The 10,988-nt window shown below is 41.2% G+C and overlaps 1 protein-coding gene across 1 annotated transcript in view; it reads right to left on the reverse strand.

Annotated features, from left to right (window-relative positions):
- Window positions 1-10,980, reverse strand: part of hibch (3-hydroxyisobutyryl-CoA hydrolase) — a 29,880-nt gene extending 18,900 nt beyond the window's left edge. Inside the window, exons 1-6 of the mRNA XM_079562962.1 lie at window positions 10,855-10,980; window positions 10,186-10,228; window positions 8,449-8,580; window positions 6,795-6,879; window positions 6,418-6,498; window positions 6,294-6,346 (exon numbers count right to left, since the gene is read on the reverse strand). Coding sequence (XP_079419088.1) covers window positions 6,294-6,346; window positions 6,418-6,498; window positions 6,795-6,879; window positions 8,449-8,580; window positions 10,186-10,228; window positions 10,855-10,886 — 426 coding nt within the window. The 5' untranslated portion in view covers window positions 10,887-10,980. The remainder of the gene's footprint in view (window positions 1-6,293; window positions 6,347-6,417; window positions 6,499-6,794; window positions 6,880-8,448; window positions 8,581-10,185; window positions 10,229-10,854) is intronic.
- Window positions 10,981-10,988: the final 8 nt, after the last annotated feature.

A 10,988-nucleotide genomic window follows, 5' to 3' on the forward strand; every position in this document is an offset into this window, starting at 1 on the left:
TAAAGGAGACAAACAGCCTGGCACTGGCTTCTTTTTCCAAATACAGACTTTCCATTGGTGCACCAGGCGGAGGGCACGAGCACACGGGCGAAGCGGTTTCAATCAGCCTTAGAACAACTTAAGCTTAATAATGACAAAAATGAATATCTCAATATTTCTGGGACTTTCTCGATTACGATGATGACGCTATATTTTTGCAAAGCATCAGAAATATATAAAAATTTACGTCGCGACTTGTCCTGATGAGACTACAAAAGGAAAGGAAAAAACACTTGTTATCCCTTGTGTCTTTTTCGAGAAGAACCTTTTAAACATTTGTTGAAATTTACATAATTGTCATGGTCAAATGTATTTATAAAACACATAAAGCAGAACTAGCAGTCACTCATGCCCCTAGAGGCCATAAGCGCCACTGCAGGTGTCGTATCATGCTGCAGTTTTTTTTACACATTAATGGTCCGTGAGAGTAAATACTACGCTGACAGAAAAGACAAAGGGACAGAGGGATATTGTTCATCCAATTACACAATGGAGACACTTTTTTAACTTTTTTTTTCACTCAAACTTGGCTGCAAATACTGTTTAAGTGTCGCTAGCCCACAGTTAGCTTTGTTTGTTAGCCTTTGAGCTTCTTCTTTGTGATTCCATGAGTGTGTATTGGTGACTCTGACCTGTTGCAATTCACTTGAAAACCTACAAAACTATTGGTCCAGGAGCGTCCTAGAGGCCACTGTGATGGAGAGTAAAGGTGCCACGTTGACCACTCACACAGCAACTGGGTCACTACAAGGTTTTTTCCGCATAATAAGTTGCTTAATGCACTTTTCAATGACAAATAATAGTACGAAAACCGCCAAGAAATCCTGTTCAGCTCATTTGAGCATAAAAAAAGATACGATTTTAAAACTTTCAAAGACTGAGCTGTTTCAACACTCGAGGAAAGAGTGTTCCAAAGTGTGGGCACCGCAACAGCAAAAGCTCTGACACCCCTTGTTTTCATCCGTGATCTCGGATTAACTAGCAACATTTGGTTTGTCCTTTTTGGGCCATGCCATTCCAGCATTCAAAAACCATCAATAGGAGTTAAACCGCAATGAGTTACAGTGTATGCTCATATTTCCTGAGCCAGTGAAAGTGAACTGCAGTGATTTGGACCAGCTGCAGACGATGGACGGAGGCCTGGTCTTATCTGTAGTATAATGAGTTACAATAGTCCAACCAGCACGAGATAAACGCTCCAGTTCAGTGCGTGGCAGGAAAGGCCCCGTTTTAACTGAGAAGACGTAGCTGGAAAAAGCCAACTTTTACTACAGAACTCATCTGCTAATCCAACTTCAAGGAGTCGTTAATAATCACACCCAGACTTCTCAGTGGGTTTAGAATATAACAATCAAAAGAATTCCAAAACGCTACAACCTCCGTTTTATATATACAGTATATATTTTTTAAATCCAACCACAGCTTCACTTCCTGGAGGCAATTTACCGGCAAAGCAGTGAAACGAAACACAGAAAACAATACATAATATATAACATTGGAACTAAAAGGGCCCAAGTGGACATAAAAGAACGGCCTTAAGAAACAACTTGAACCATTGTAAGTCCTTGTGTAGAGAAAGCAAAATTTGGTGATCCACAGTGGAAAAAGCACAACAGTGGAAAAACTAGAGTCAACAGATAAAATAATATCATCAAAAACTCTTGAAATTGCTGTTAATAAATGGAATAAAAGACTTTCTACATCTTTCCCCATATTTTTCCCATTTTTCCCCATAATTATTTTTTTAACCAATCTTTCCACAATTTTCATTCAATGTTCTCAAGTTTTGTAGCATTTATCCACATTTGACATTTGTAAATCTAATTTGCATATCTTCCAAGCAGCGATTTTGATATCTTGAAAACCATGTATTGCCCAGCTCTAAGACCAGCAGTGAAGTAATGCTTTGCACAGGTGCCCAAAGCGCCGCCCTCAGAGCAACACGTCTTACAGCTGAAGTCTTGAACGCAACTCGACTTTGACTAATTATTGTAAAAACATTGAAACTCCACCTTCTTTCCTGTTTGCGGCGGCTCTCACTGCAGCAGGATAATTGTGTTTACTGTGGCCTGTTAACGACATGTGGGCTGATATCTCTGAGAGGAAGTCTGACGTGGGAGATGTGCAGATAGAGCTGGACTGGGGCCTTCTGTGGTTACAGTAAACACAGGAGATGCATTCACTCATCAGGGCTTTTATACTGAACGGAAAACCTTTGGATGATGATATTACTGCACAGTGACCATTTGTTGGGGGGAATCAAATCATATTTTCCTTTGTTATGTTTGATTTGGCCAATATTGGGCTATTGTGCAACTAATCTGCTGCTCCGGACCTCCCTCCTCATCAGTCAGCCTTATCAGCTCACCTGGGGTCAGCGTGGGTGAGGAGGAGGAGAGACTGTGTGGTAACAGAAGAAAAAAAAAAGTCTTCTTGTCATGATGCTACAGATCAATAATTAATCATAACTATTAATTAACCAGGATCACTGTTAGAATACTGTTGCTATGAAAAAATAGAAGTACCAGAAGTACTTTCAGAGGAGCAGATATTGAGGAAAATCTTCATAAATAAAAAAAAAAAGCATCGCACACTCAAGTAGCTGATGTCCAATTTTTGATCAAGATGATAAAGTTTCGGCATAGCCTTCATCAGATCGTTCTTTTTTCATCTTAGAACCATTAGAACCACCTTTTTTTAAATTTGAGAATACTGTAGAATTTTGCTCAGCGATCTTGGTTAAGAACCAAGCCATTGAATTCTCCAGGTTCTCCATCCATCCATTTTCTTCCACTTGTCCGTTTCCGGGTCGTGGGGCAGCTGTTGGAGCTGCCCAAATCACATTGCACCAGCCCCCCATGGCTCGTCCTGCAGGTGGTGGGTCCACAGAAGGACAGTCTCACGATTAAACGGGCCTGTTTGTCTCTCATAAGGAGCTTCTGCACTGCTCTTTGTCTGACCCGTCACCTAGGACCTGTTAACCATGGGAGACCCTACAGGGGCACGAAGCCCCCGACAACAGAACTCCAGGATCATTTGGATTCTCAAACCCCTCCACCACGTGAAGGTGGCGGTTCCAGGAGGGGTCTCCAGGTTCAAAGCTTCAAAATAATGTAAATAACAGCATGGCTTATATTATTCACTATTATATTATATTCGCTTAGATTTAGGGCGTTTTCACACAGGCTCTAGTTAGGTCGACTAAAGGGACTTTGCGGCACTTTCAGTCCGGCTGAAACAGGTGGACTCGGAGCGGCCTGAGTAACACTCACACACGGAGAAGGTGTGATGTGAAGTCACTCAAAAAGTTGTTACTTCGGGTCTGAAGTGCCGTCATGCACGAGCTTAATATAGAAGCTGCAGTTACACCACATATGACCTGAGGTGGCAGTAGTGAGTATAAAATGGCCAACTTGCATCTAGCCCGATTAAGGGAAAAACTACTGAAAAAGGGCATCAGCCATTATCATGCAGACCACCGTTTTCAAGCAATAAGGAAAAGAAAAAGGATCTCTCTGCTGATGAAAAGTGTGAAATAGTTGAATCCCTTGAACTAGGTGGGTAAAAACTTTGATATTTCATGAAAGATGAAGCGTAATCATCGTACTGTTCAGAGATTTGTGGCTGAGTCAGTGTATGGTCACAGCGTGTGTGAACAAGGACTGAACTAACTTTCAAGTAAATGCAGTTGGAACCAGGGGAACTAAGGTTCAGTATCAGATAGTTGCATTTTTCCAGTATCGGCTCGTATATATCCAATACTAGTATCGGATCGGTGCATCCCTAATTAAATCAGCTGATTGATTTTGTGAATAAAAGTCCTGCTGTGCAAGCTAGCAGCAACAAAGATCAGAAAAGGCTTCAAAGACGGATACGTGCATTTACAAAACGTGAAAAAGAAATGATTACGCCTGTTGATGAGCTACATTGTCCGTGAAAAGTGTGATTAGAAAGTAAGGGCTGAGCGGTGCTGAGCGGTGCTGAGCGGTGAGGAGCGGTGAGGAGCGGTGAGGAGCTGTGAGGATGAATAGAAGCTCAATTAAAGAAGAAGAGCCAGATTGGCAGTATGCACTCGAAGGATAAATGAAATAAAGTATGGCATTAGTATGTAAGGTTCTTCTTCTACACTTCTACACTGAATTTAATGTCACTAAAAAAATAAAGTTGTGCTCAGAAACTGCTGCGTGTGAGACTGAGAGGCAGAGCGCTTTGGGGAAATGTATTTTTATAATTTTAGTGCTGTGAGCCTCAGTGACCTCAGGTTAAAGTCATGAATCACTGTGTCCTCTGTTTGTCCCCGTGGGCTCTGAAAAAGGGAATACTGGAAGCTATTCATATTCAGACTCTATTTAAAAACAACCTGACTTTGATTAATCATTTCAGATTTGTCCCTTCAGAAACAGAGGATCGTAAAGTAACATCATAAGCGACTAGTGTTTTTTTTCCCCCCATAGGTTTTGTCAAAGTAACATTCCTACTGATTAAAATTGGACTAAAACATGGATTATTTTATTATTAGTTTGTAAAAAAAAATCAGGTATTTACACTCAGTTACTCTAGAAGTATTTCCACCAAATACTTTTCCACTTGTACATTTTTTATTCAAGTAAATAGCTAAGCCAGTTTGCTCCAAGAGCAGGTAATGACTGCACTGCCACCTGCAGGCCGAAGGCGGTAAGACTGACATGTGAATAAAGGTTTATGTTAATTAGTCCTGGCTACAGCACAAAGTTAAAACATCTTGGAGCAAGTCACAAATAATGCCATTTTTAATGCTACCAAAGCAGAAAATCTATACTTTTATAATCAAAATATTTGTCTCCATTCTAATAAATGGAAGAATTATGGAATAAAATGGGATATTGAATTGAAATTGGACACAACAGGAAACTTTTCAGCAATAATTAGGGCAAAATTTACCACAATTTGGCAAGAATTTTCAGCATGTAAAGAAGTCGAGCAATGTCGCCATTTCTAAAGATTTTTTCTTTCATGCCTGTTCGAATCAAATCAAATTTCATTCATTTACTTTTGAAACCATGATGTAATGCCAAACATTTGTAAAGTGATAACTTGTCGGAGCGGTTTTATTAAAGGGAGAGCATAAACTATACCTCCAGTGTCTATAACATGTTATTTCTTGGCCTCCGTCAGTTCCTTTGGGGATAATATTACGACCACTGACCTGTTTCCCAAAGACAACAATGACCTGACGTAAAGCAAATGCAACGGGTTTTCATGTTTGTCTAAGTTTAAAGAAAAGGATGAAGATAAGTTACATAGTAAGAGGCAGACTTTCCTCTTATTATGTAGCTACTATGGAACAAGTAAAATCACCCTTTTAAAGTAAATTTGCCTTTGATTTGAAGAAGAAAAGAAAGAAAGGAAGAAAGGGAAAAATAAAGGAAAGAGAAAGAAGGAAAGGAAGAAAGGAAGGAAGAAAAGTAGAAAAAAAGAAAAAAAGAAAGGAATGGAAGAAAGAAAGAAAGAAAGAAAGAAAGAAAGGAATGAAGGGAAGAAAAAAGGAAGGAAGAAAGGAAGGAAGATAGGAATAAAGAAGCAAAGAAATGAAGGAAAGAGAGAAAGAAGGAAAGGAAAGGAAGGAATGAAGGAAAGGAAAAAGGAAGGAAGGAAGGAAGGAAAGAGGGAAAGGAAGGAATGAAGGAAGGAAGGGAAAAAGAAAGGAAAGAGAAAGAAGGAGAGGAAGAAAAGTAGCAAAGAAAGGAATGAATGAAAGAAAGAAAGAAATGACAGAAGAAAGGTAGAAATAAAGGAAAGAGAGAAAGAAGGAAAGGAAGGAATGAAGGGAAGAAAAAAGAAAGGAAGGAAGAATAGGAATAAAGAAGTAAAGAAATGAAGGAAAGAGAGAAAGAAGGAAAGGAAGGAATGAAGGAAAGAAAGAAGGAAATGAAGGAAAGAGAGAGAGAAAGAAGGAAAGGAAGGAAGGGAGAAATCAAGGAAAGAGCGAAAGGAGGAAGGAAGGCAGGAAGGAAGAAAGAAAGAAAGAAAGAAAGAAAGAAATGAAGGCAAGAGGGAAGAAAGAAAGGAAGAAAGAAAGATGAAAGGAAGGAACGGAATAACAAAAGAAAGGAATGAAGGAAGAAAGGATGGACACATGGCTAGATAGATCCAAATTTTCCAAAACAAAAAGCCATTTTAGTAAAAAAAAACGCAATTGCACAAGAGAAGCCACAAAACGGTCACTAATTTACACCAAATGAACTTATTCTTTAGCGAGATGCTCAAACACTCACCCCTCCCATCGTGATGCCGTCGATCAGAGCCACGTACGGCTTTTTACACGTCCCTGAAACATCAAAAAAATGTGTCTATTTCAGGTACGATTCAGAAATGCTTTTGACGTCAGTATAAACTCACCGATGGCGTGGTTCAGGATGTACTCTTCCCTAAAGAAGTCTTCAGACAGAGGATCGCCCACCTTCCCCGCCTCGGTCACAGCTGGAATACAGAGGTTTAAAGGGGCTAGATGCAAGTTAGCCATTATATACTCACTACTGCCACCTCAGGTCATATGTGTAACTGCAGCTTCTATATTAAGCTTGTGCATGACGGCACTTCAGACCCGAATGAACACCTTTAGGCAGGTCTGAGCTCATTCTACACATTAGGACATTGTTGGAACATGTAGAGAGAGGAAAATACTTAGTTTTAACATTTTTAAACTCTGTATAGTCCCTTTAATGATGAAATCTGCAAAATAAGGTGGATCTGAACCCAGTGAAGTGAAGCGTCACCTCTGATGTCTCCGCCGGCACAGAACGCTTTCCCCCCGACGGCTTTGATGATCACCAGGTCTGTGTCGCTGTCCGCCTCCCACTCCTGCAACACCAGTTCATCACTTTAGGTCATGTTCAATGTTTCAATGCTTTAACCGTCAAAATGCTGAGTTTTAGACTTGTTTTATGGCCAAAAAAAAAGAAAAAGAGGAGCAACAAGAAATTGGATGAAAACGTAACAAAAAAGCGCTTTTTCTACTGACAAAAAAGAGCAACAAAAGACCAACAAAAACATGACAAAAACGCAGCAAAAAAGTGACTGAAGAGAGAAGATGAAAAAGTCAATAAAGTAATGGCAACAACGCGAGGATAAAGATCAGTTTAGATCAGTTTTGGAGCTTTCAAATGAGGTGTTCCACTGGCCTAGAGGCTGTGAACTCTCCAGTCAAGAAGCTTTTAGATTTGGGTAAAACTGGAGAAAATGCGCTGGGTTAAAGCTGCTTTAAGCGATGTCTTTCTGAAATGTTTTCATCAGTAGGTGGAGCTGTGAACTCTGCTCTGCTTCACTACCACCACCACCCTCACCTGGCTTCCCCCTCACTCCCCTCCACACTGTTTAGGCCACACGCTGCTCTGATTTCATTCAATGAGCTACGGAAATCTCACATTCATCCTCACAAATAAGATATGTACAAAGCAAATATTGTGAGATTTACATTTATTTGCTAAACTACAACTTTCATGAAAGTCAGTCACTTTTTGGACATTTATAACATAATAATTTCATTTAGAACTAAGTTTACAGTGCAGTACATTACATTTTCCCACAACCCTTGAACGCCTGAGCCTCTCCTCTGGTGCCGCTTTGCTTTCTGAGTAAAAAAAAAAGGGGAAAAAAGATCTAAGGCTCCTGTAGATACTGGATTAATAAACATTTCAGCTGCATCAGAGCAGGTCGCTCACATGTTTGTCAGTTCACCATCTTTTAGTAAACTTCTGTCATAATGCTAAACTGCTAGCCGCTAACTGTTAGCCGCTAACTGTTGCTTTGAACATTTGCATCTCTTGTTCATGTGTTTGTGTTTACATGGTGCAAGGGGGGGGGCATGTGGGGGTGAGGGGTGTGCTGTGAGGTGAGGGCATGGATCTATTATAATAAACATGAGGGAGATGCAGTGCTGGTCTGGCTACTGTGTGCGAGTGTGGCGGACATGGTGGCGCATCTAGAGGCGCTTATTGGTAATGCATCGGTGCCGGACCGGCAAAACGGGATCGTTTAGAGCAGCTTTAAGTCGGGGGTTTAGGAGTTATATCTTTAACGGCTGGACCCTATATCTGCATGAGACAATAACTGTCACAAAACCTTCAACCTCTCAGCACATATGAACTAGGGTCACATGACTGCTTAATAAAGGTGTCCAAAAGTGGAGACAATACTTTTAACTATTTAATGACTTAACGCTCTGTGGGAACCTTACAGCAGAATATCGCCATCTTTTCCCATTTGTTTCAGCCCTTGTTTTTAAATCCTCTGCGTATCAAACTAGGCATTTTTCTAAGAAGTTTAACACATACTTTCCCTCAAAGAGCTCAGAAATCTGTTCCTCGAGCTGCTCACTGAGAGGCAGGAGAACCGCTCTGCCACAGTGACAGGTTTCCGTGTGAGTCGTACCTTTAGCTGTGGGTAAATCTGCCGGATCATGCTGAGGTTGAGCGCGTTGAGGACTTTGGGCCGGTTCATGGTGATGACTCCGGCCCGGCCCACCCTCTGCAGCAGCACCTCGGGCTCCGGCTGCGACGACATCTGCTCAGAGAGACCACAGAAAGGAACTTTATTCACTACAGTCAAGGGAAATTCACTTGGGGTTTGGTGACAGATGGAGAGGAGAAGATAAACCATATTATTATCAGGAAAATACCACTACCACACTATTTGGTGACAGGATATGAAGCAAAATGTCTCAGTGAAGACAAAGCGGCAACAACACAAGGAAAAAGATCCATTTAGATTTGTTTACAGGTCTTAGCTTTCAAATGAGGCGTTACACTGGCCCATAGGCAAGCTTTTAGATTTGGGTAAAGGTGCATCTTTCAGCAAACGTTCAAGATCCAGGGGTGTGTGTGCGATTTATCCATAATTAATTAGTTAATTAAAGCCTCGGCGTGAACTCAACTAGGAAGACTCATTACACTGACCCTTTCCGAAACGAGCAGATTGGTAAGAGGTCTTACTCCAAACCGGATGTGCGTCAGTGTCCGCCATGATAAGAAGCCTCCGAATTGGGCTGTCAGTTAGGAAGGAGTTAGGAAAAGGAGCATCAATGCTAACTATCATAGCCACTTTAGCATAGGGACCTCTGGTGCTAACTCGGTGATTAGGAGCTATGTGCCATCCCATTAGCCACTTTAGAAGAAACTTAAGTCGCATGGCTAATTTGAATACTGTAGCTTTATGAAACAGCTGTTGAGATAAAATAACGCTAAAGGGAAATGTGATGGCTCATCTGGATTTTTTTTTCTCCTTAAATGTCTTTATTTGGCCCCATGTTGTTGCATATGTAATACAGTAGGTGGCGACATGCGCTTTTGTTTGCCTGCCAATACCTTAAAGAAGAAGAACAGCAGCTGTTGGCGATGTCACTTCCCCTTCCCCTAGGTAAGGACGGTCAAATTTGGCAAATGCGGCTGAAGCAAAAGTTCACTAACTGCATAGAGATCTAACAGCTGACCTCATGAAAGGTTAAGGATCAGGAGTTAGGACATAGAGGCTATGATTTGATGGTTTCGGACGCAGCCACTGTCTCCAGGCTTCATCCTCAACACCTCATCACCAGCCACACCTCCTTCACCGCCGCTTCAGCCTATCGTCGCACCGATTCTGCTTTTAACTCTTGTCCTTCACGGCCAACAGTACTGCAAGTCACTTCCGCCTCTGCCCGTCATGGATTCTCCCAAAACCTTTCTTCGTGCATGTGAATAAAGTTTTCTAATCACTGCTTTTTGTCCGTTTCTCTCGAGGTTGAATTACCTTTTGATGAATTGTGACAGTTTCTATGTCACATTGTGCCGTTACAAGGTCATTCCCAGTTTCTATACTGGGGTGAGGAGAGCCATGAAATAAACTAGGTGTGTGTCATGTCTTGTTCCCATGTATTTACCATAAATATATATTTTTTGTTCTTAGGGACCATGTTAATTCCATCACATTGCCCTGCTATTACTGTGCTGCAAAGAGCTACCAATAAATCATTTAATTCAGGAAATATCGAATTGCTTTGGACAGTACCCACTGATAAATCACGTCTCTGTTACCTGTTCCAAACAACAGATATGTGAAGTAACTGCTTTCTTAATATGAACTAATACAAATACAGATCATTATAGATAAGTCAACACAATAATGTCTCACCATGTGGCTCTGGATTCTCTGCAGACGACACAAGCTCCTCAGTCTGTGGGAGCAAAACAGGACAGAAAAATGTTAGATATAAAGAAATGTCAAGCAAATGTTCTGTTTTCCTATGATCATTAACATTACATTAACCAACTGTCAGAATGAGAAAATTAAATATTGGCTGATGCAGATCTGGCTGTCAGTGTCATTCTGCGCCGATGGCCTCTTTACCACATTACATAAGAACAAAGAAGAAGCAAAGTGGGTGAAGGGTCTTGCCCAAGGACACATCAGCAGCTGTATGCATTGCTAGTAGTAAGGATCAAACCTTTGACCTTTTGGTTAGTGGATGAATGACTATGATGATCAGGAACTTTAGTTGTTAATAAGCCCCTGAATTCAATAGCCCTATCAGATTATGTGCAAAATTACCATTAATGCAGAACTCATTAGGACAGTCGTGATTAATCTCCATTTTATTAAGTATTTGACCCAAGGCCCGTCTTTCAAAGCACTGTTACATAAACGCCTAAAATCCTTCAGTCTCTTCCAAAGCTGCATGTGTGTCTCCCACAGTGAGGAGGAGCTGCTGCTGCTGCTGTCTGTAGCATAACTCGTACACCCGGCATCAAAACACGACTTTATCATTTATATTCCTGCTAAAACGCACATCTGTGGACGTACCTGCAGGCGTGTGTCAGCACCGTGAGGGACATGTTCACTTCTGACCTCTTTCACGAGTCAAACGTCCACTTTAGAGGCGAATGTTTTCAATGTTTACGAGTTTACTTCCGGGATCTGGCCACGGCGCGCTCTGA

The sequence above is a fragment of the Gobius niger genome (genome assembly GCF_951799975.1).
Source record: "Gobius niger genome assembly, chromosome: 9".
NCBI classification, from domain to species: domain Eukaryota; kingdom Metazoa; phylum Chordata; class Actinopteri; order Gobiiformes; family Gobiidae; genus Gobius; species Gobius niger.